Source organism: Lacerta agilis, chromosome 1 (assembly GCF_009819535.1).
Source record: "Lacerta agilis isolate rLacAgi1 chromosome 1, rLacAgi1.pri, whole genome shotgun sequence".
Classification (NCBI taxonomy): Eukaryota; Metazoa; Chordata; class Lepidosauria; order Squamata; family Lacertidae; genus Lacerta; species Lacerta agilis.
The window spans coordinates 27,658,350-27,683,022 of record NC_046312.1 but is presented as its reverse complement, the minus strand read 5'-3'; the positions used below and the strand labels follow the sequence as shown (position 1 = coordinate 27,683,022).

The 24,673-nt window shown below is 45.3% G+C and overlaps 1 protein-coding gene across 5 annotated transcripts in view; it reads left to right on the top strand.

Annotated features, from left to right (window-relative positions):
• The window catches only part of ADCK1 (aarF domain containing kinase 1), a 102,118-nt gene extending 78,344 nt beyond the window's left edge, over positions 1-23,774 (top strand). For 4 of the 5 annotated variants that reach the window (XM_033141954.1, XM_033141939.1, XM_033141962.1 and 1 more), the window contains 5 exons: positions 2,877-2,993; positions 19,497-19,646; positions 20,370-20,567; positions 21,985-22,178; positions 23,554-23,774. In XM_033141954.1, coding sequence (XP_032997845.1) covers positions 2,877-2,993; positions 19,497-19,646; positions 20,370-20,567; positions 21,985-22,178; positions 23,554-23,722 — 828 coding nt within the window. In that variant the 3' untranslated portion in view covers positions 23,723-23,774. The remainder of the gene's footprint in view (positions 1-2,876; positions 2,994-19,496; positions 19,647-20,369; positions 20,568-21,984; positions 22,179-23,553) is intronic. The other variant, XM_033141946.1, reaches the window with a different exon arrangement.
• Positions 23,775-24,673: the final 899 nt, after the last annotated feature.

Below are 24,673 nucleotides of genomic sequence, written 5' to 3'. Positions count from 1 at the left end.
GAAGATCAGTTAACACATGGGTTTATGGAAGGCAGTGTAAGACTCAAATAAAGGGTTTCTGGCAGGTACCTTATGCTCTGTGCCATGCCAATCTAAACTCCCCTTGTCATGCCTTTTCTTCTCCTGCATTGCTGACAACTGGAACTTTGCTTCTTGCTTGCTTTTATCAGATTACATTGCGTGCCTCAGGCCCTTCAGACATTTGGTTGCTCCCTTTGGGCTTTGTCCACTTGCCTGCCTCAGACTATCTTGCTTACCTCTGGCCCCTTCAGCTGCCATCTCCAGGAGCCTCTGGCCTATCCATTGAGCTGCTTGCAGGTCTGACCTCACTTGAGTCCTGACAGGCAAATGAAATGGAAGATGCTGCGACTGAAAATGGTGCTCTGTATGCAGGAAGGGACTTTAATGATCTCTCAGGATTTTTGCAAGGATCCTCCTATTTATGAGGCACTATTCCCCCCCCCCCCCAATAGCTGATGTGATAGCCTGGAGGCCTGTGCATGGGTCTTGTCAGCCTGGCTGCATCTGTGCTCAGAGGGACGCTGTTGAAATACAGATTAGGATTATTTATTACTGACAGAACAATGCTAAGTGTGCACTGTGCATAACAAACAAGAGATGTGGTCTCTCCCCTGGATGGCGGTTTCTGCAATTCAGACATATGCAACAGGTAGCAACCCCTGGAAAGGGTTACACATTCACCGTGCTAGGTGCACAGGTCGGTGCAGATTCATGACATGTTCAGATGCACATTTGCCATGTCCTTTGAATTATGGTGCTGGAGGAGACTCTTGAGAGTCCTATGGACTGCAAGAAGATCAAACCTATCCATTCTCAAGGAAATCGGCCCTGAGTGCTCACTAGAAGGACAGATCCTGAAGTTGAGGCTCCAGTACTTTGGCCACCTCATGAGAAGAGAAGACTCCCTGGAAAAGACCCTGATGTTGGGAAAGATGGAGGGCACAAGGAGAAGGGGACGACAAAGGATGAGATGGTTGGACAGTATTCTCGAAGCTACTAACATGAGTTTGGCCAAACTGCGGGAGGCAGTGAATGATAGGCGTGCCTGGCGTGCTCTGGTCCATGGGGTCACGAAGAGTCGGACACGACTGAACGACTGAACAACAACAACAACAACAGGTGAATCCAGGCACACATGTATAATACAAAGTATGTGAACATATAAAAATGCCTTATGTTGAATGAAACCATTGGTCAGTCAGTATTGTTTACATTGACTGCCGTCGCTCTTCAGGGTTTCAGACAGAATTTTTCCTGTGACTTACTTGGAAGTTACAGGGATTGAACCAGGGATCTTCTGCACACAAAACATTTGCTCTACTACCAAGCTCTGACTTACACATAAGGACATAGAAGAAGAGCCTGCTGGATCAGGCCATTGTCCATCTGGTCCAGCATCCTGTTCTCACAGAAGGCAACTAGATGCCTATCAGAAGCTCACCAGCAGGACTCTCCCCTCCTGCAGCCTCCAGCAACTGGTATTCAGAAGCATACTGCCTCTAGCTGTGGAAGTAGAACATAAGTAGACACTGGTAGGTTTCTCCTCCATGAATGAGTCTCATCTTAATAAAACCACCCAAGGCTGTGGCCATCACAGCCTCTTGTCAGTGGCAAATTTAGGAGAGCATGGCCAGTTTGGTTGCACTGGGTGCAGAGCCTTCGGGCACCACTTGCGACGCCATAACTGCCGCTGAAATTCGAGACCCCAAGGTCTGCCACTGCTCTTGTGGGAGAAGATCCCATAGTTTAGCTGTGTGCTATGTGAAATACTTCCTTAGCCCTCAAAGGCTTATAACCAATGTCAATTGGTTTAGCCCGCTATTTTCAGTGGATTTACTTACCATTATTACTTAGCTGGATTTCACCCAGCTAAGTTTGGAGAATGAGGTGCATCTGTCTGTTAAGCAAGCAGAATGTTACGTTTACCAGAAGTTAGTTCAGCTAGCATAGCGTTGTGGAAAAGTTAGTCAGGCAAGTTTGTTCCACTTGAAAACCAGAAAGGTCCAGATTGCTTGAACTGACATAGAAATCACTGACTCTGCTTCTGGGCTGCTTAAAGAAAAAACACAATATGTTCTGCTTTTCCTCTAAAGCATGACTCTGCAGAATTCTGGGACCTTTCCACTGTGGCTCTTATTTATCTTTTGGGTTTTGGTCTGCAAGGCTGCTGGCTGGCTCCTACAAGAAACAGAATGCTGGCCTTTATTTTACAGGGCCGATACAGTAAGGAAACCTCAATCACAGAGATTAAAAGGACACCCCAAGATTTCAACCCTTTCCTCATATTTTGGCTTTCATAATCATTCCAACCATATGCTTTCTGACACATTCACCACACACACACACACACACACACACACAGAGAGAGAGAGAGAGAGAGAGAGAGAGAGAGAGAGAGAGAAATGATGGTGCCAGGACCAAGATGGAGAACTTACAAAGGTGGCCTAAGACATTTTGCTGCTTGAGGCAAAGGACAAGATGGCACCCCTCCTGACTAGCTGTTGATTCTTGCTTCAATGTGGGTGATGTGATGAGACTGTCCTCTACCACTTTTGAGGGCAGCAGGCTACTTTAAGGTATGCAGGGCAGGTTGCTTGGAAGGAACACAGAATTCTGTGCTCCATTACTTCCCTGTTTCCCTCTGTATCAGCTGCCTGAGGTAGCAGCCTCCCTCTGCTTAATGGTAGGGCCTTATGTCAAGTTATGATAAGGCCTTTGTCAAAAGTTTTGTGTGTTCTTCCTTCAAGGACTTGGATTAGCTCATTTCTCCTACTTCTTGGCACTTCATACATATACTCTTTCTCTTCTGTTCCCCTTAATCACACGGTGTTCAGAGAGTTGTATTCTTTTTTCAGATCCCTAAGATTTATTGGGAGCTCTCAACAAAGCGTGTTCTTTTCATGGAGTTCATGGAAGGTGGGCAGGTGAATGACAAGGCCTACATGGAGAGAAATTGCATCAATGTCAATGAGGTAATATTCCCTCTGTCCAGATCTGTCCGTCTTTCTATCTATCCATCCATCTGGTATTTATAGGTCATTCATTAAACATTTTACATTAAACAATTTAGAATGTGATAGCAATAAAAACAAAAGATGTAAGAACCATTTTTGCATTCCACAAAAGCACAATTTTTGGCCCACAAAATGAAATGAGTGAAGTTTCAGCACAGCTTTACATTCAGTTCCATGCTTTGCCCATAAGTCCCAGTTCTTTCTCTTAATTTATTTCCTAAAGGAAAGATGTGTGCTTAGAGATGTCATAGTCTGTTCCAGATGTGGTCATATTTCATTGCCTGGTGAAATGATTCCTGTGTATTGGGTGCACATAGCTGGCTTTTGGGGGATTAAAGTGTTTGTGTCTGAGGGGAAAGGAACCTAGTCTTTATGTGCAAGAACGGGCAGGTTCAGCCTGCCATCCTTGCCTTCCTCCAAGTCAGTGAATTCTGATTGAATCACTGCTGCCTACTTTCCCCCCTGTGTGCTATTGATGAGTGTCGAAATGCCATTTGGTTGACTAGCTATCAAAGAGCTCCGTCACAAAATCAATTGTACTTAATCTGTCTGTCCGCCTGTCTCCAGAGTCTGGACGCTCCCTCCTCTCATCTTTTTTTATTCTGTGGCAGAGTTCACTCCGCGTCAATTATAGACATTCCAAAATATATCCGGGGGGGAGGGGGTATAGTCATGTGTTCATTGCCCCCTACAAGAGGTTACGTCTTTATTCTCCTACTTCCCACTAGAAGGAATTGCTCACAGATGTACGGTAAGTAAGCTCGCACAAATCACATTAATGCACTAATTGCCAGTAGCATGAAGGGAAATTAGTACTTAGAACCATTGCCTCATTGCCTTCCTATGCTTCCAAAGCTATCATTTAGATGCACTGTATATAACAGTTCCTAGCATTCCTGTCACATTCTGGTGTGACCAAGAAACCCTACTATGCGAACTGTTTGATGGGACCATGCAAATGAAGGGGCAGGACTGTGCAGAGAAGAGTAGACTTGGGTCTCTGTGTCTGCTGTCATTGAGTTCACCAAGGGCCAGGGCGCAGATCCAGCACCAACCTTTGTGTCGACCCTGAGTGCGGCACTTTCCATTCTAAATATACAGTATGTTTGCTGTTCATTCCTGTGTAGTAAAGGAGAGCCATTCACCTGGGGGCACTGTTGCAGGGAAGGCAAAAGCTCTCACTGACAACATGGGAGGACATATTGTCTCACACTATGCAGAGGTCCTTGATATTCACATGGCTATTTTATCTGAGAGAGTAAAGTTAGATTTATTCCATCTTCTCAGGTCTTTGTTGCTTTGTCGCCGGAGAGGCTTCCAATTTTGGAGGTAGAATTTGTTAAAGTTACTGGTTATTTGTACCCCTAAGTATCTTAATTTTGTATGGCGAGTTTTATCTTTGTGGTGTTAGTGAATCCTTTTTTGATATGAGAGGGAGTGTTGAAGCACATTTCCTCAGATTTAGCAAAGTTCACCTGAAGGCCTGATACCATTGCAAAAGTATTGAGTTCTTCGATCAGCGTGGTTGCTTTTATAATGTGGTCTGGTGTCATGATCATCAGGTCGTCTGCAAAGAGCCCAAATTTATTTGTTTTAATTTTAATTCCACACCCTTAATATTAGGGGCTGCCTGGAGTCAAATTGCTAAGGGTTCCAGGGCCAGGATGAATAGAAAGGGAGACAGTGGGCATTCTTGTTTTGTGCCTCTTTGGAATGTGATGGTGGTGGAGTCCATATTGTTGATTCTCCATTTAGCTGAGGCTTGGGAGTAAATTTGTTAGAGGGTTTGTAGTACAGAGGGACCGAAATTCATACTGGTTAATATTGCTAGTAGGTATTTCCATTCTAAGCAATCAAAGGCTTTAAGTGCCGTGTTCTTCGCTCCATAAGACACACTTTCCCCCTCCTAAAAAGTAAGGGAAAATGTTGGTGTGTCTTATGGAGTGAAGGCTCCCTGTCAAGCAAGCGGCGAGAGGCGTGGGGTGGCAGTGGGCAGCGGAGGAGATGCTGCTCATTCCTCCCCACCGCCTCTGTTCGCAAAAGCAGACTTGTTTTTGCAAACAGAGGATGTGGGAAGGATCCAACAGCATCTGCTCTGCCACCCGCCGCTGCCCCCCGCCTCTCACTGAACGTGGCAAGAGGCGGGGTGTGGGACCTAGCGGCCTGAGAGGGGAGAGCCGCCCTGATGCTGTGCGCGCCACTAGCGGTTCTCCCCCCTTGCTTTAAAGCCAGCCTTGGAGAAGGGACGGACCATAGCTTCCTCCCCTTCTCCCCAGCTGGATTTAAAGCCAGCCTCAAAGGGGTGGGGGAGAAAGGAGGAACGTTCCCCCCGCCCCTTTGCCGCTGGCAGCTGCAGCTGCGGAGGAGGAACGTGCAGCCCAAAAGCTGCTTTCTCCTCCTCTGCAGCCGCTGCAGCCAATTTTGAGTTAGAATATTTTTCCCTTGGATATGGAACAACTGATTGGTTCAAAATTGGGACTGGATATGGAACAACTGATTGGTTCAAAATTGGGAAAGGAGTACGACAAGGCTGTATATTGTCTCCCTGCTTATTTAACTTATATGCAGAATTCATCATGCGAAAGGCTGGACTGGATGAATCCCAAACCGGAATTAAGATTGCCGGAAAAAATATCAACAACCTCAGATATGCTGATGACACTACCTTGATGGCAGAAAGTGAGGAGGAATTAAAGAACCTTTTAATGAGGGTGAAAGAGGAGAGCGCAAAATTTGGTCTGAAGCTCAACATCAAAAAAACTAAGATCATGGCCACTGGTTCCATCACCTCCTGGCAAATAGAAGGGGAAGAAATGGAGGCAGTGAGAGATTTCACTTTTTGGGGTTCCACGATCACTGCAGATGGTGACAGCAGTCATGAAATTAGAAGACGCCTGCTTCTTGGGAGAAAAGCAATGACAAACCTAGACAGCATCTTAAAAAGCAAAGACATCACCTTGCCGACAAAGGTCCGTATAGTTAAAGCTATGGTTTTCCCAGTAGTAATGTACGGAAGTGAGAGCTGGATCATAAAGAAGGCTGATCGCCGAAGAATTGATGCTTTTGAATTATGGTGCTGGAGGAGACTCTTGAGAGTCCCATGGACTGCAAGAAGATCAAACCTATCCATTCTCAAAGAAATCAGCCCTGAGTGCTCACTAGAAGGCCAGATCCTGAAGTTGAGGCTCCAGTACTTTGGCCACCTCATGAGAAGAGAAGACTCCCTGGAAAAGACCCTGATGTTGGGAAAGATGGAGGGCACAAGGAGAAGGGGACGACAGAGGATGAGATGGTTGGACAGTGTTCTCGAAGCTACTAACATGAGTTTGGCCAAACTGCGTGAGGCAGTGAAGGATAGGTGTGCCTGGCGTGCTCTGGTCCATGGGGTCACGAAGAGTTGGACACGACTGAACGACTGAACAACAACATTTTCCCCTTGTTTTCCTCCTTTAAAAACAAGGAGCGTCTTATGGTCCAGGGCGCCTTATGGTCCGAAAAAATACGGTATGTCGAGGGATATAATTGTCAGTGAGTTTTTAGTTGTTTTGCCATGATTGATCAGATTCAGTAACTTCCTGATGGGATGTGTTATGTTGCAGCCAGCGACAAAGCCAGCTTTTAGTTTGTGCAGGAAGGCTTTTAAGCGATTAGCCAGGATGGATGTGAATATCTTGCAGTCCTGATTTATCAGGGAGTTTGGGCGATATGATTCTACTGTGAGGCTATCTTTGAATAGTTTTGCATGCTTTGTCTACAGCATTTATTTATAAGACACCTTTCTCAATCGTGTCCACCACCAAAAAACCAAAGAGATCTCAGCCTGGGGAAAAACTCTGCTTGGGGTCTTGGAGAGCTGCTGCCAATCAGAGTGGGGTGTGCTGAGCTTGTCTCTGTGTAAAGCAATTTCATATGCTTTCAAAGATCTCAGTTTTTCTCAGCTTTGCTACCTCATATAAATATATGAAAGTCCCTTTTACTGGCTCAGAACATTGCCCCTTCCACCTAGCAATGCCTACTCTGACTTGCAGTTAGTCTCTCAAGTCTTTCTCAGTCCTGCTGAGTGCTATTTTGTTCTCTCTTTTTTTAAAGAACAAAAACAGAAACTGAGCGTGATGGGGATTAAACACAGAGCCTCCTCTATGTTCTAGCATTGATCTACAGTCTCTCTGTGGAGCCACAATGCCACCTCACTTTCCCCCAAAAGAAGCCTTGCCATTTTATTTTATTTTGCTGGGAGAGGCTGAGAGGAATCTGTGCTAAGCAGGCTTTCTTTTGTAGAGCAACACAGCCTTGAAAAAAGCAGGGCTGAGCCTCTCTCCTCTAAATGGAAAGGATCCCTGAGGTGAAAGCTCCCTTCAAACCAGGTTACTGACATTTACTTAATGCCGTCTGTAGCGGGATTATCATTAAAGCTGCCCAAAAGCACATTAATCTCCCTGGATCCATCCGAGCGCCGGACTGTAATGGCATTTAATCAGAGAAGCCTTTGATTTCTAAAGACAAGTGCAAACACTGAGATATCTGCCTGTGGAACAGTTACTTATTCATGTGTGAGTGCGGCCTAGAATGAGAACATAGCTGGAGGACTAAAGAAAGGCGGGGAAAGAACTCGAGAAGACACATCATGAATGTAGAGGGCAAGGCAAAGGGAAGGAGCAGGGACATGTGTTTGAGAATGGAGATCTTTAGGCAAAGGGGCTTTCTCTGGATCAGGCGACTGGATTTTGTTGTTGTTGTTGTTCAGTCGTTCAGTCGTGTCCGACTCTTCGTGACCCCATGGACCAGAGTACGCCAGGCACGCCTATCCTTCACTGCCTCTCGCAGTTTGGCCAAACTCATGTTAGTAGCTTCGAGAACACTGTCCAACCATCTCATCCTCTGTCGTCCCCTTCTCCTTGTGCCCTCCATCTTTCCCAACACCAGGGTCTTTTCTAGGGAGTCTTCTCCCTAGCGTTGCATAATATAGAGACAAGTGCATGGCAGCTGGTTGAATGTATTAAGATCAGGGAGTAGCCAAGTATTCTCACTCTGATCTCCAGCCCCTGTGGTCCAGGGGCTAGAAGGATATTTTTGCATATAATTCCTCAGGCTCCATCACAAAAATGATGTTACAGAGCTGCAAGGGCTTTGTAGTTGCAGAGTGCATGAACTCAGCTGTAGTGGTCACATTACGTACCGAGAGAGGAGATACATGAACGCAGCAGGTGGAAAATTTGCAGACCAAGGGCAATATTTCCCTCTGGGCAACCTTCCAAGGGCCACATGCCGGTGGTGGGCAGAGCAACAAATTTGAATGTTGCCTTAGTACACTAGGCTAGTTTCTTTCTTGGCCCTCCATCCAGGCAAGCAACAGGCGTTTGCAGAGTTCAAGGACACATTCATCCAGGCTGGGGATGTGAAATAAAGCAGTGACAATAGAACTGAGATGAAACCTGCCCTCAAAAGTAGTGGTGATGATGATGATGATGATGAAGTGTAGATGGGTTCCCACAAGGCAAGACAAAGTGATAACAGCAAGAACCAAACCCCACCCCCCAAACTGCGTTTAATTCTTTAAGAGACCCTGGTAACCAAAATCACATGCAGTTTTATTAAGAATAAAATAGAAAGGAGGATGTGAGTGGACAAAACAAATTCTGAAGCAAAAGGAGCTCTGTGGATCAAATCTGATAGATCCCAAGCTGTTTATTTACAACACAGGATTCTGGAATCTTTACTCCCTAAGAGTAAAGCAGCAAGCACTTTCAGCTGCATGTTTCCTGATGGTCAGTGATAAATAGGGGACCCAGAGGCTAGCAGCGAGACCAGTGGGTCCTGATCTGAGGGACAGGGGCAAAGGCTTGCATCCCACAGTTCACTTTTAAGGACTGTCTCACCCACGTTGGTTTGAGTGGCAGCTGCCATTGCAGTGACCAGTCAGAACCCAGGTCACATTTGGCAGGTAACTCTTGTGATGCCTGTTGGGAAGTGAGGGGATGCTAGATGCCTTCTGAGATCAGTGGGAGATGGCGACCTTGGTGTTAACTGACAACCCGGATTTCCCCCAGATTTCTGCAAGACAGGCTCAATAATTGATCTATGGATTTGGGGGCTTGGTGGGAATTAGATGCTGGCCTTGCTTGAGGAAAATGGAGGACCAAGTAAACAGGGTTTTGTCAGTACATGTGATTTTCTGCTACCACCCCAGAAACACAGAAATAATATTTTATGTTCTGTGATGTGTTAGAGAGATGGTTCATGTCAAGCAAGAATTCTGATTCAAGTAATAAAAATGTAAGTGCATCATCACAGGTATATGTGCTCTGTATCACAACTATTCTCTTCCCCTCCTGTGTGACGACTGTGAATTCAAGCTTTTCACAGCAGAGTTTTGAAGCCTTTTTGTTCCCTCTGTAAATAAACAGTCAACAGCCTTTTGTCCTTCCTTAAGCTTTCTTTTCTCAAGATCTCAAAGCACCCCTTCAAACATCAGTGGACTTTGTCAGGAAATGGCAAGATTCTGGAACTGGCTTGTAGGATTCTACCAGCTAAGAACATAAGAATAGCCTACTGTATCAGGCCAAATGTATTTGTTGACTGATCGCCGAAGAATTGATGCTTTTGAATTATGGTGCTGGAGGAGACTCTTGAGAGTCCCATGGACTGCAAAAAGATCAAACTTATCCATCCTTAAGGAAATCAGGCCTGAGTGCTCACTGGAAGGACAGATCCTGAAGTTGAGGCTCCAGTACTTTGGCCACCTCATGAGAAGAGAAGACTCCCTAGAAAATACCCTGATGTTGGGAAAGATGGCGGGCACAAGGAGAAGGGGACGCCAGAGGATGAGATGGTTGCACAGTGTTCTTGAAGTGACTAGCATGAGTTTGGCCAAACTGCGGGAGGCAGTGAAAGACAGGCATGCCTGGTGTGCTCTGGTCCATGGGGTCACGAAGAATCGGACACGACTGAACGACTGAACAACAACAACAACATCAGGCCAATGCCCCATCTATTCCAGCATCCTGTTCTCACAGTGGCCAGCCAGGTGCCTGTGGGAAACCAGGGAGCAGAACCTGAGCACAAGAGCCCTCTCCCCTCCTGTGGTTTCCAGTAACTAGTATTTAGAAGCATCGCTGCATCCAGCTGTTAAGGCAGAGCCCATCTAAGTTGCCCATAATTTCTGGGAGAGTGAGTTCTATCATTTGATTATGCTCTGCATGAAGAAGTACTTTATCTGTCCTAAATCTTCCAACATTTGACTTCATTGGATGCCTACAAATTTTAGTATTATGAGAGATAGAGAAAAACCTTTCTCTATCTACTTTCCCCATGCCATGTATCATTTTTTTATATAAACGTCTATCATGTCACCTCTAAGGGCTCATTCGGACTTCTGCTTGTCCTGTGCCTGAAAAGCACAGGGTTGAGCAGTTTTGTCTTTGACCCACCGCTTTGCCCCCCTGGAAAACCTGCTCTTTAGAGCTAAATCAGAACAAACAGCAATCCATGGAAGACCCAATTGCTGTTTGATCCAACTTGGCTTGGTGGGTGTTCGCAGGAGAAAGTGACAGGGCACATAGAAGTGCGGATAACTCCAAACTTGCCTTTTCAGTTTAGAAATCTAAACATAGGGGAGTCACTCCATCCCCTTGATCATTTTGGTGGCCCTTTTCTTAACCTCTTCTAACTCTTCAGTTAGGAACTGGGAGCACTGAACAAGCGGAGTTTGCCCACAGACCTGAAAGCAACCACATCACGAGATTTGAAGCTAGGAAATCCTACTACCACTCCCTTTACCATTAGTATATTCTTTCTTGTCATATGCCATCTCAAGTGGGCTGATCTGGGCTGTCCAACCGTAGAACAGAATCATGTGAAAATGGAACCACTGCTTTGACCCATATCATAATGATATGTTAGGAGGCACATATTGAGAGTGTGGAACTCAACTCCTGCCTTGAGAATCAAAGTCTTGATCTGCAGCATGATGTGGTAATACAGATCTGACATGAGGTAGTAGAATGGATTCTGACATGTGCTGTAAATTAGATATCAAAGACTGGTGTGTTTTTTTTACGCTTCCCTAGATAAGTATCACACCAGGGAGAAAGGTTTAATTTTACTTGGAGTTCATTTTACCTGAGGTAGCATCCATAAATGGCACCTTCCCCTCATGCAATCTGAAGTTCAACAATTCGTTCTTCCGCACCATTTGGTTACAAATACAGACCAAGTTGAAAATGCTGGTTCTCTGATTAGTTTTTTAAAAATGGGCCTTTCTCCCCATCACTGATGAACCAGGATTGTGGGGCCAGTTGCCTAGTTGTACACATTACCTCTTTGTCTTAGCCAAACTTTGCAACTGCAGTGCAAATCTACCTCCATAATTCCTCACCAAAATATTGTTCCTTCTGTGCGTTGATTTACTGTCCTGTTTTCTGATGGTGCTTTCTATGTGGTTCCATGAACAAGGACTATTGCAGGGTTGAGATGATGAGCAAGCAAGTAGTGTCAGGTCCCCTAGATGTCACACCACCTTGGCTAATTTCACACCAATGTGACTGGGGACCTGCAATGGCAGGGTATTTTTTTTTTAACCATGCTCACTAATCCTATTAACCTTCGATTAAAGTTCCAAAATCAATGCTATTCTTTTGGCCTGAGGAGGTAATATTGAGCCCTGAGAAATGAGCTACCTCACGACCTTTACTTTTAATGAGATCAATAGAAGTTAGTGTCGCCGTCTCTTAAAATAATTGGCAAATATTAGGGCTGAATTCGGGCCAACAGCTAGTATCTGTTCTAAATTGAAAGAGACAGGAATAAATAGAGGAAAGACACAAGCAGATCTGGTCTTGAGCTCCTTGTTCCGTTTAGGATTTTCCAGTGCTCAATGTGGATGATATGGTCAGCACAGGTGCCATTCCAGAGGTAGGTAACGTGCAACACCCACAAGACACAATTGTGCACTGGTTCACATATTGCCAGGTTAGAATTTTACTCTTCACTATTAACAGTTTCTGGCCCCCAGTGGTTTGAGTTAAGCAATGGGATACCTGACATATAGCTCAACCAGCTTAATGATTGGTGTCCTAGAAACCAGCAGAGCATTGTATTTTCTCTGCAAGGGCCCTTCCTGTGCCCTTTAGAAATTGTGTTCTCTGGGAACTGCAGGATACATGAGCCGCCACAGGTCTGGGATTTCTGAAGGGGTGCAGATTCTTTCTCAGTGGCACCTTGTTGGGAGTTGTCGGGGGCAGAATCTGGTAACTGAGGGCCACTAAGTTGCTTCTGGACAAGCTGGCAGCCAACCAGTGCCCCTCAGGCCACTGGGCATCTATCCTCAGGTGGGAAGGCTTTCCTGCCCTGGGCAGTCTCCCTGCATGACACAGGGCAGTTTCCAAGGTGCAGACGGAGCCGTCTTAACAGCTGCAGTTATCCCTTTCCTGCAAACTACTCTGGCTTTGCTTCACTTCGTTCTTTTCTATTTCCTGGATTTGCACAGCCCAATATACAAATTCCTGGCTTGGATATCATTCTGCCCATGTCAACTGATGGCATTTTGCTGCAGTTGCATGTACTGTATTTAATGTTATTTCTTTTGTCTGGAACACAGAGGTCACCAGCAGCTATTGGTTTCTTGAAACATTGCCGGGTCCAACAGTCACTGTCCCAAGCACCAAAGTTGAAATAGGTTGGAGTTTATTTGACAGGGCATCAATCCTACAGATTTATTCGAATGTAGTAGGCTGTCTTTTCCCTAAGGAACCTTGGGAGCTGTAGTCTTGTGTGTTGGGAGATGGGGATTGCTGACAGACAATTCTGTAGTGTAGATATACCCACTGGAGCTGTGAGGAAAAAAGATAAAAATTCAGGTTCCCCAATTAATTTTTTTTACTGGTTTGTCCCCAGTTTGCAGCATCCTCAGCTTCTGCTTTGATCCCAATATACTTGAAATTCAAGCTTTTTTGCTTTGCACTGATTGGCCGATTGGTCCAGAGAATTAAATGTTGCAGCTGCTGTTCCCTAATTAAATGAGCATTCATCCTGTCATTAATACAGTGTAATATTTTGACATTTATCTTTTCTTTTCTTTTTTTAACCATTGGATTTTGTTCATGCCTGAAGGCAAACTCAAAAAGAGGCAAATGCAGCCAGAGTAAAGTTTTGAGTGATATTTCAGTGGAAATTGTTATTCTCCAGTCTCTTGACAGGCACAGATTCACAACTGGTGTCAGATTTATTAGCACTTTAGGCTAAATATGTACCTAACTGTACATTAAAGATCCTCAAGGGCGGATCTCCTACGGGTGCCTCCACCATCTAAGATGCCAGAGAGGGGTCCTTCCCAGTGGTGGCACCCCAGTTCTCCCCAGAAAAGTTAGCCTGACACCCACTTTATGGTTCTACTGATGCCAGGCAAAAACCTTTTATGTCTTGTCAGTCTTATTAGATGCACTTTTAATCCTGCCAACCATTTTACATTTCTTACCTGGTAATTGCATCTTAATTGTTTTATCCGGTTTGTAAACCATCCGTGGGACTATGATCAAAGAGTGGTATGAAGCCACCAAGAGTAAATAAATGCAGACTCTCCTGCAAATTCACAGTTGCATGTGCACAGTCATAAAACAGCATATCTGAGCAAGCATATTTGGATACACTGGCATGCACAGATGCTTTACCTTACTTGCTTTCTCACAAGCACACCCAGAGCCTCCTCACCTTGAACAGGGAAGCCCACAGGAAGAGCTGGGTTTCATAACTGAGTGACATTTGTGTGCTGCCTCTCCCCACAGACTGGGCCCGGATAGTGCCTCTTATTACTGCAGCCTTGTGATTAATGTTGATGAACAAATTTAAATTTCTGCCCTTGCTCTCGCTGCCGCCTGGCCCTGATGTGCTCAGAATCGCAGCAAGCTGTCTGCTTTCTGGGATGCAGCATAGGCAGGAGGAGCATGTGTCTCTCTGCCTCCCACCACCTCCTTGAATAATGAGCAGTGCACCTCATGGCCAAAGGCACAGTCCACCCCACTTTGCGCAGAAGGTGTCCACAAGGTCTCAGAAGATGGTGGTTTTCCTTAAGAGGAAAATTCATGCAAGGTCAGCTGTCGTTGTGGTGGGATTCCTCCCCTTCAGGCTTCAGCTTCTGAATGCAAACTGTTGCCTGGGATTCCACAAAGCACCGCAAATGCTCTCAGCCTTGGTCCACAAAACACGTACAATTGCAATCCTAGGGTGCCAAAACTTGTCCTCCGATTCTCAGGGTTTTCGTCCCTTCCTCTGCAAAAGAGTTTTTCTGCTTTTCTGCCTTGTTCTCGAGGCACTTGAGAATTTCTTTAGGATTTCAGCTGGTGTGTGGTTTTATGTTCACAATCTTGTGAGATGACCAAGGTTGTTTGTGGGAGGTGGAGTTATTGTTTTGTGCTGTTTTTAACTATTTTTTGCTTCTATCCTGTATTTCTATCTTGTGAACCACCCTGAGATCTTCAGTTGAAGGGCAGTATATAAATTTTAACACTAAACCAAATAAATGTAAAAGGGAATTTACTAGAATAATAACTGAATGAAGGTTCAGTTATTATTCTAGTAAATTCCCTTTTACATGTATTAGCCAGTTTGTGGTGGTTTGGTTTGGTTTGGTTTGGTTGTGTCATATTATTATCACCACTGTGATACTTAGTGTAGTTTGTCTATAAATTTTAACAACAAACCACCACCACTACCACCTTGGTAATCTAAAATGCTGTAGATTATTAATCAGTCAGCGGTCTGGTATAATGAAGGCACCAGGTGAACCTCCCCGGGGAGAGCATTCCACAATGGGGAGCTGCTGCCCATTCTCATGTTGCCACCCTCCAGATCTCCCATGGAGAAGGCACACGAAGAAGGGGCTCAAAGGATGACCACAAAGTCCGGGTTGGTTTATATGGGGAGTGGCCGTCCTTGAGGTAGTTTTCTTCCTTGTAAACATTTATGCAGCACTTTGCAGCCTCCCTGGCTGCCTGAACTTCCTGATCTGGAAAAGCCCCATGGGAGCAATTACTTTACAATGTTTCCCCTGAGCTTTAGTTGAGGCACAGGCTTTCAGAGAAGCTGCAGAGCACAGACCACTAGTGAGATGGTTTGTTGAATGAAAGAAAAGATGCTCACCAATGCCCCTTCACCAGTGCAGCATAACAAAAAATGTGGATTAGACTTTTGCTAAAATTTTGTCCCCTTTGTTAACCAAATGCAATTTCTTTCCCATTTACTGATGGAGAATAGTTAAAAAACCACACACACACACACACACACACACACACACACACACATATGCAGGATAAATGTTTGGCACAACACTAATTCATATTCCACCAGCTCCCTTTCCTGAGTACCCAAAGTCTCCTGGGCCATATTCTGGCCTCTTTTCTAAACACAAGTAGAAGAAGCTGACATTGAAAACATCCTTTATGAGTTTGTCTCATAGCTTCGCTCTTTTGTTTGCCCGACCCAGCCCACCCTCCTCTACCCTAGTGGCAGCCCTGGGACCAAGAGATAAGTGCTAATTAGATTAAAGATGCTGTCAAGGGCTGGCCTCTGTGGGACTATAGGCAGAGGCCCTAGAGGGCATTGGCCTCTGGCACTCAGCCATTGTGGGTAACCCAATAAAGAAGTAAAATGTACCAATTGCTGTCTGTTCCCTCAGGGAGTTTTCAATATTTGATCTGCTCCCAACCTTCTGTGCTGAGTCAGCTTCAGATCTGAACATTCTTTCCACTGCCTGCAAGTCAGCTTTTCCAGGACTCTTTCCCTTCTGCCTTTAGATCCCATTCTTATTTTCTGTGGGTGGCGTCCTTGGTTGCTAACTGTGCCTGTAGTCTTTGCAGCAACCTTAACTTTGTTCTTGGCTGAAACTGATTCCAACAATGAATCCCAGCGACTGTCGGCCTTTCCTAGGTTTTTAAAGCTTGCATTAGTTCCCATACCTCTAAGCCCTGGGGAGTAAACACTGACATTGTGACCCCCGCCTGAGCTGTCATCAGTCACCACAGCTTGCTTATTTATTTATTTATTTATTTAAAATGATATTTATTATGCAACTTACAAAGAATCAGAGCCTGAATTTGCTTGCTTTCCGAGTACTTCCCAGTTCCTTTTCTCTTTTGCATTGTGTATGTTAGACCGTAAGCTTGTGTTGTCAATCTCTGCATGACACATAGTAATAATGACAACAGTAATATATTGTTAATAATTATGGAGTATAGCACTGAGTTTGGCCAAACTGCGGGAGGCAGTGGAGGATAGAGGTGCCTGGCGTGCTCTGGTCCATGGGGTCACGAAGAGTCGGACACGACTGAACAACTGAACAACAACAACAACATAGCACCTCTCAGGCCATCATGAATTTGATCATCATAGGTGTTTAAGAAGATGCTTCTACCTTTTCTGATTTTACACTTTAATTTTGAGTATTTTATAACATGAAGTTTTTCAATATATCTAATCACCTTATGTCTGCCACCCAAGACCACTTGAGAGTTTCTAGAGATACCTGTATGTTTTGATCTGTTAGTTCAGTGAAGGGGACTGTTTCAATTGATACTGTAAAGATACACCTGCATGTCAGGTTAGGAAGTGAAATAGAAGAATTTGGCATTGAGCACAAGATGCTCTGCAGTGGAATGTCTGCTGTGGAATCCCAATGGGTTGCAAAGAATTCTGCAACATGTTCTAGGTGCATAGAACCCTTGCCAAATGGCTGCTGTGACAATGACCTAGAACACAACCAACACTCTCCTGCAGCTGTCTTTTGGGGAAAGCTCTCCTTCCAGGAAGATGCCATTATTTAGGAGTCTTTGATGAGGATCCAAAACACACCAGGATTTCCTAGGCTCCCATTTGAAAAACCATGGACTGATATAATTGTTTCTTTTTACTCTGACTCTGTCCAGAGCTTTCAAAGATGAGGTCTTTTTTCCCTTTTTTGCATTTGTGGGAAGTAATTTCTGCAACACAGTATTGTGTCAACATATGGTCTGGATTCCTGGAGTTTGAAACACAATTCCCTGCTCACAGCTCACCTCACCCACCCTTCTATTATTTTTTGTTCTTTCTGTTTCTCTGTATTTGCTTGTAAGCACCTGGATATGGGGCTACCTGAAGGAAAGAAGTCAAGAGCTGACGACGGGTTGTTTGATATTTTGTGTGAAAATAGTGATTGCTTTATTAAACTTTAAACCAAAAAGCAGAATATTATAGGATTAAGTGATGATGGTGCTGGCAAATGGCAGCAACAGGTCCATCAGACTTAGTTTGTTTGCAACCTTCTGTGATGAAATAAATATGCAAAATTAGTTGCCGCCCTCCAGCTCATGCTACATTCCTGACCCCAGTGCCACCCCATCAGTGTGCAAGAAGGATGGTCTGTGCGTGTGCGTGCTTGGTGTGGCGATCCATGCAATGTGCTCCAGAATCCTTCTGTCACATGGAAGTGTTTGGTCTGAGGTTTGTTGCTGTTGCTCCCTGTGCAGACTCTCCCTCCCTACCCCGAAACACTTCGGAAGTTGGTTGCTTATACTATGTGCTTGTTGATGTGTTAAGGATCTTTTGTAATAATTGTCTTTTAATTGCCTCTTGGGCAACCTGCTGCAGGGCTGTTTGTGTCTTGCTGGGGGAAGAGGTTGTAAGGCAATGGCTAATGTGTGCGTGCTGTTTGTGCGTGCTCTTTTGACGCATAAGGGAGGGAGTATATTTGCCCTCCCCAGTGAAAGTGAGATGCAGAGCTCTGGGACCCTTCCCTGCCTCTGAGCTATCTTTTAAGTTTAATAAAATGGTGTGGCGATAAGGGGATGATTGCAGAGAGGGGTTGATGATGGGGGATCACAGGCAGTGACATAATGATTTAAACAGCCTCATGGTGCTGCTTCATCTTTGCAAACACCGCAAATCAGACTAACATCTGATTGAGCAAGGAGGTGTGGCAGTAACAACAAGGAAGGGGCAGCAAAACTCTGATGTGCATTAGAAGCAGGAGGAGGGAATTGTGGCTACTATCAGAAGAGGCATTTATATCATTGGGGGGGGGGAAATTTCCATGGTGATATGATGGCATCACATCAGAGACATGCAAATGCTAACGGGCTGTGAGAGTGGAACCAAATATTATGATGAATGTGGGGCTTCCACTGAAATGGGCAGCCTTGTGTCAAGATCTTGCTCCCTCTTCTTAGTCATAGTAATGTCCTGCAATACCATTGTGTGTTTTCTTGCCGTACTGCCATTTTCTCCGGCAGTGAGAGCCAGTTTGGTGTAGTGGTTAAGAGCGGCAGACTCGTAATCTGGGGAACCGGGTTCGTGTCTGCACTCCTCCACATGCAGCTGCTGGGTGACCTTGGGCTAGTCACACTTCTCTGAAGTCTCTCAGCCCCACTCACCTCACAGAGTGTTTGTTGTGGGGGAGGAAGGGAAAGGAGAATGTTAGCCGCTTTGAGACTCCTTCGGGTAGTAAAAAGCGGGATATCAAATCCAAACTCTTCTTCTTCTTCTTCTTCTTCTTCTACTTTGATTACCCATCACTAAAAGGAGACCAGCAAACACTAATGGGTATCTTTAAAATTATGAGTGTTTGCTATAATGGGGGTGGGGGGAATTGAACCCACCAGATCTTTTGGTCACAATAAGCATATTTTTTAAACTATAGTGTCTGTTAAAAACAATTTCCTGTGTTATGTGCCATATTAATTATGCTCACCTATGTTAAAGACAGTGTTCTTGCATCACTTCTAAATTCAACCTGTATCTCACTGAAACTCATGCGAGAAGGTTGATACACTTTGTCTCCACTGGGGTCACTTCTCGTACTTCTTTCCATCATTTTTAGGCATGCACATAATATATTTTAAGTGTAAATGCACACACATATTCACAAGGACACTGTATCTCTCTGTTGAGTGACCGTTCAGTTTTATATCTGTGTAATGTATGAAGCTGCACTCAGCTGGGCATTTCAGTTCTGCTTTTCATTATTCCCCTTTCCACCTTCTTGGCTTCCTGCTAATTTCTGCGGTCTCACCCATGTTAAATCTTTAGGTAGATGCTCTCACATTTGCCCCCTCTTTGGATAGCCATAAGAACGTGAGGAGGATGCCTGCATTTGCTACCTACCTGCCATAGATATTGGGAGCAATTCAACATGGTGCTAAGGTGATGGTCCTGTCAGGTCAAACATTTCATCTGGCAGATGGAATGGTCCCCTCTCTCCTCCTCCTGCACACTGTTCTGAGGTTTTTCCTCACCCCCTCCTGGAAATTTCAGGCATGCACAGGGGAGGAGAGGGGGGAATGTCCCATTGCACAAACATAACTTCTTGCACAGGGCTTCTGCTGACACCGAGATTCATTAGTTGAATCCTGCCCTTTGTTCCCTGGCACGTGGGCTCCCCCGCCCATAGCCCAGTTGCTTAGCAGAGTCTTATACAGTGCCTCCCCCTTTTTTGTTCAGATATCTTACAACTTGGGGAAGATGTACAGTGAAATGATATTTGTCAATGGCTTTGTGCACTGTGACCCACACCCTGGCAACGTGTTGGTGAAGAAGTGCCCAAGTACAGGCAAGACGCACATTATACTTCTGGACCATGGGCTCTATCAGGTAAGCAGAGAGCAGTGAGAGGACATGGGGAGAGGAGGGCGGTCTGTAATGAGGTCAGAACTTTGCCAGGAAGAATTCTTTTGCCATGGTAGCAGATGGCAATCTTTTTCTTTCCCAGTGAGGTTTTTGTGTCTGTGTTATTCTGGTTTAGGAATCAGGATGGATGAAGAGAAGACGGGTGCTGTGATGATGCAGGGAACAGGCAGGCAGTAGGAGAGGCATGGGAAGGAGTCCACAACCTGCTGCCTTCCAGTAGTCAAGGATGATGGGAGTTGTAGTGCCACAATATCAGGGGAGGGTACCAGGTTGCAGAAGGCAGATCTAAGGTGAGGGTGCCTGGATAGCACCAACTCGTAGCCTGTGGGCCGAGGTGGGCAGCTGTCTCAGCTGTGGGAATGGCTGACTGACTCATTAGGAAAGAGAAGCTGCGGGGCCAAGCAGAATGAGTGAGCAAGACTGTTAAGAATATGAGCTGCTGGACCCACAGCAAGGAGGCCACCATATCCATATTCCACCTGGGGTGCAGCTTAGAGCTATGCTGGAATAGTAGCCAATTGCCTCTGTGTGAATTAAACGAGTGACACAGGCCAACCTATTTCTTATTCATAGTTGTCACTTAATCCCAGCTGTTTTCTTCTCATAGAATTATGTATTTTCAGTCCATAATGTTATTTAACGGTGCTTTGTGGGAAATTCCTCCTCCTCCTCCTCCTCCTCCTCCAGGTCCTGTCAGAGAACTTCCGCTTGGACTATTGCCGGCTTTGGCAGGCCTTGATCAAATCTGACATGAAGCGTGTCCAAAAATACAGTCGGCGGCTGGGAGCGGGCGACCTGTATCCCCTCTTTGCCTGCATGCTCACTGCCAGGTCTTGGGAGTCAGTCAACAGGGGCATCGACCGGCTGCCAGTCACTAAACAAGAGGTACATCTTTTATTATAGCTGTCTAGTAGGTTTATAAGTAATAAACAAGGAGACTGCCTTAAGAACACTCTGGATATCTCAACTAAAGAAGGTCTGCATAGGAGCGCAGGAACCTGCCTTATAGTGAATTAGTCCATGTATCTCAGTACAGACATACCTCAGATATATTGCGGATTCAGTTCCAGACCACTGCAATGAAACAAATCGTAAGAAAGTGAGTCACACAATTTTCTTGGTTTCTCAGTGCATATAAGAGTAATTTTCACACTATATTGAAGTCTATTAAGTGTGCAATAAGGGTGGGAGGGGAAAACCTGGCTCCGCACCTAGCCAGCTCTACTTCCATGGCCAAAAGAGGCGGGTCAAAGGGGGGGGCGCTTCCTTCCTCTGGAGTAGCTGGGATGCACCCATATCCTTGTAAGGAGCAGCAGGAACAACTGTGTGGTGGGGACAGGCTCCTGTAGCCTTGTCTCGAACCCAGTAGCACAGCAGCAGCTCCTCCAGTTTGGGAAAAAAAGCAATATCTGTGAAGCGCAATAAAACAAGGTGTGCATGTATTGACTGTACTGACTGGCAGGAGCCCTCCAGGGTTCCCGACTGCCACCTTTCCCAGTTCTACCTGGAGATGCCAGAGAATGTGTGCCCTACCACTGAGCTATGGTCCTTACCAAGTTCTTGTGCTATATCTTATGTAGAGGCCCATGTAGGAGAACCCAGGTTTCTCAAAAGGGAAGGGCTGTCCCTCAGTCTTAGAATACATTTGCTGCATGCAAAAGGTTCCAGGTTCAGTTCCTGGCATATCCCATTAAAAGAATGCTCAGTTTGGGAATGATCTCTGACAGACTGTGGAGAGCTGCTGCTGCCTAGAGTAGAGTGCACTGGATTTGATGGACCACGGGTGTTGTTCTGTATAGGGCAGCTTCATGTGTTCAGCCATTTAGATTCTCCTTTGACTCTCTTCTGGATTTTACTAATTAGCATGCTAGCTGCTGGAGGATGTGTTTGTGAGATGTGCACCAGTGATCTGGATTCATTGAAATGCTTGCAGAGTGTGGTGGACAGGTGTCTCCAGCAACAGACCACAGAGGGTGGGTTTACACCGGCCATACTTCTTATTTGTTGGACCTGGGCTTCTATTTGTTGAGCTCTGGATTGGCCTTTCCCAACCTGCTGCACTTAAATTGTTTTGGACTGTGTCTCCCATCTGGCCCAGGCAGCATGGCCAGTGCTCAGAGATGATAGGAATTATAGACCCAAACATTTGGAGGTACCTGGTTCAGAAAGGCTGTTCTACAGAGCAAGCCCTCTTTGCAAAATATGTGGTAGCTGCTTCTAGATTATGGCTCAGGGATTATGGATCAGCTCTCCATTGTGAACCTTTCTCATCCCTATCTCACCTACCGCCTGACTGCGCCAGGATGTGGAAATCCGGACGAACGCTGCCATGTACCTACCTCAGATCACCAAGCTGCTGAACAGTGTCCCCCGTCAGATGTTGCTGCTGTTGAAGACCAACGATTTGTTGAGGGGGATCGAATCAGCTCTACAGACACGGGCCAGTGCCAGCTCCTTCCTCAACATGTCTCGCTGCTGCATTCGAGCTGTCTCCATGTGAGTTCCCTTTGCCCCATGAGGCACGATCCTCAGTTGTTGTTTGGCTAGTGATTCCTACTTCCTGGTACCCTGCAGAGGAGCTAAAGAACACATGTAGGCCAGAATTCAGATGCATCTGGATGCGGAAGATTTAGCCGGACCCAATCACTGCTGTTCTGTTTTAAGGTGGAAGTGGAACAGCAACTCCCCTTTGAATCTTCTAACACTTTGTAGCCAAATGGGTATTACCCCTTTCTTCAACACCATTATTACATTTTTTTGAGGGGGGGGGCAGAGTTATTTGGGATTATTATTTGGGGCTAAGCACTCCCTCCACACCTCACTGCACTTCAGATCATGATTGTCACCAGTGATTTGGGGGGTGGGGGGAGCAGGGAGGAGGAATGAGGAAAAAAATGTATTTCTATTTGAAAAGGGGCAATGTGATAGAGCTGACTCTTAGAGGGGAGAAGAGATGGACCATAGAAAATGAAATGGCTAGAGCACAATCTCTACAAGCTATTACCAGCCTACAGGATAGAGGCCAGAACAGCTGTGAGATGGGCCATCTCATCTAGGCCATAAGAATCTGAGCAGCTGTTGCATTGTGTAAAAAACAAACAAACAAACAAATTTCTGAGCTCAATAAAACTGAAGCTGAATAGGGGAAACATGAGAAGAGGATGTTTTGATTGCTATGTTGTGCAAAAAGTAAGTGGCAGAACGTGGCTGTTCTACAATACTTGTCCAGAGTGTGGAAATAACATTGGTGCCATGAAACGTTTAACATCCCGAGATGTAACACAGGTGGAAGTGGCAGGGGGAATGAAAAGGTAGAGGCCTGCCTGGTGTTTGTGAAATACTTCCCCAAGGGAGGCTCACCTGCCACCTTCATAACATAACTTTAGGTGCCAGGCAAAAACATTTCTCTTTAGCCAGCCCTTTGGCTGTTCAACATTCAATGTCCTTTTAAATGTATTTGTGGGAGGGCAGGGGGTTATTGGTTAGTTCTTGTTCTCGCTTTTATTATTTATTTTGTGTTCTCATTTTGCATTTTTATGTTGTGAACTGTGATCTGTGGATGAAGGGTGGTATATCAATTTAATAAATAATAATTTATGCCCAAATGGGGTCCAAATGTAAGCCAGCAGAGACTGGTGCAGTGTATTTCATTTGACCCAAATTTATGAATTGGTTCACACAGTAAACTCCACCAGAATTGCTCTTTCACTGGCTTCCTGTCGCTGGGCTTTGTCCCTGTAAGGCAGGGATGGGAAACGTCCCCCCCCCCCAAGCTGGCCAGATCTGTATCTGCCCTACCCCTCACGGACTAATTTTGAGATCTCAAAATTGCTGCAAGATCTCACACGTTCCTTCTCTGTGTTTTCTCCAGGCACCAGAGGAGCAAGAGTGACTCACTGTACAGGAAGGCACAGATATCCATCTCTGAGGTCCTGAGCTTGTGGCAGATCAACTTGTACGAACTTTTCCTGCGGCTGAAGGGGTCCCAGCTGGGGAACTGGGTCATTGCTTTCCTGAGCTGGATGCACCATTCCTCGTAGTGACATGAACTGGTGGCAGAAGCTGGGCCTGATTATATCCTTGCCTTTCTCAGCTGTGGCGTTTTGTTTCTATTTATTCTGCTGGAGTTTTCTGGGTCTGTTTTCATGTAACACATGGTGCTCTGTCCTTGTTGCCTTTTGCAGGGTCACTTTCTTTCTGAGGCAGAGAAGGCGAAATCACAAAACAGCATCTAAAGCTCAAGCGAGACAGAAGTCTCATGCTTCCAGATATAGTTCAGGATGGTGGCAGCTTAGGGAGAAGGTTGCAAATTTCTCTTTCCACAGATCTCCAGCTGAAGTCCTAAAGAACTGCACGGGACCAACAAGCTTCTAACAATACCATACAGGTTTCTTGAGCAGATACTGCAGAATTGTTGCATTAATGCCCCTTCAGTTCTGCTGAAATGTTCCAAAACAAAATGGATATCAGGTAGGAAAGCCAGAATGTCTGAACAGTACTCCCACTTCTGGGAGATTTTGAACGCAAAGGCTGGGAGTGAAACCAGTGAGGATTTCTTTTCTAATTGTCGCCCTACCCCTCTCCAGGTGACAGTTTTTTAAAAAAAAAACAACTACAACCACAGACATGTCTACTAGCCATGGAATTCAAGTAACCTGTTTTGGGCCTCTCTGGTTGTGAGGTTTGGGAAATTTGGGGACATTATAATTGCCTTAATTGCCTGACATGTAAACTAGAGGCAGCAATGCCAACCTGCCCTGGAAGTGTTCAGAGAGAAGCACTGTTGAATGGCAACACATTACAGTATTGTCTAAGAACTCATTCACAAGTCAGTGCTGGTCATGTTTTGTGTATTTGCTGGTCATGTTTTGTGTATTTGCAAGGGGAAATAAACAAGAGTGCCCTCCCTTTGGGAGGTAAAAAGAGCACGTGTGCCTATTTGGCTTTTTTTTAAAAAACAACCTTTCTCACAAGAGCAACCTGTCACTCTC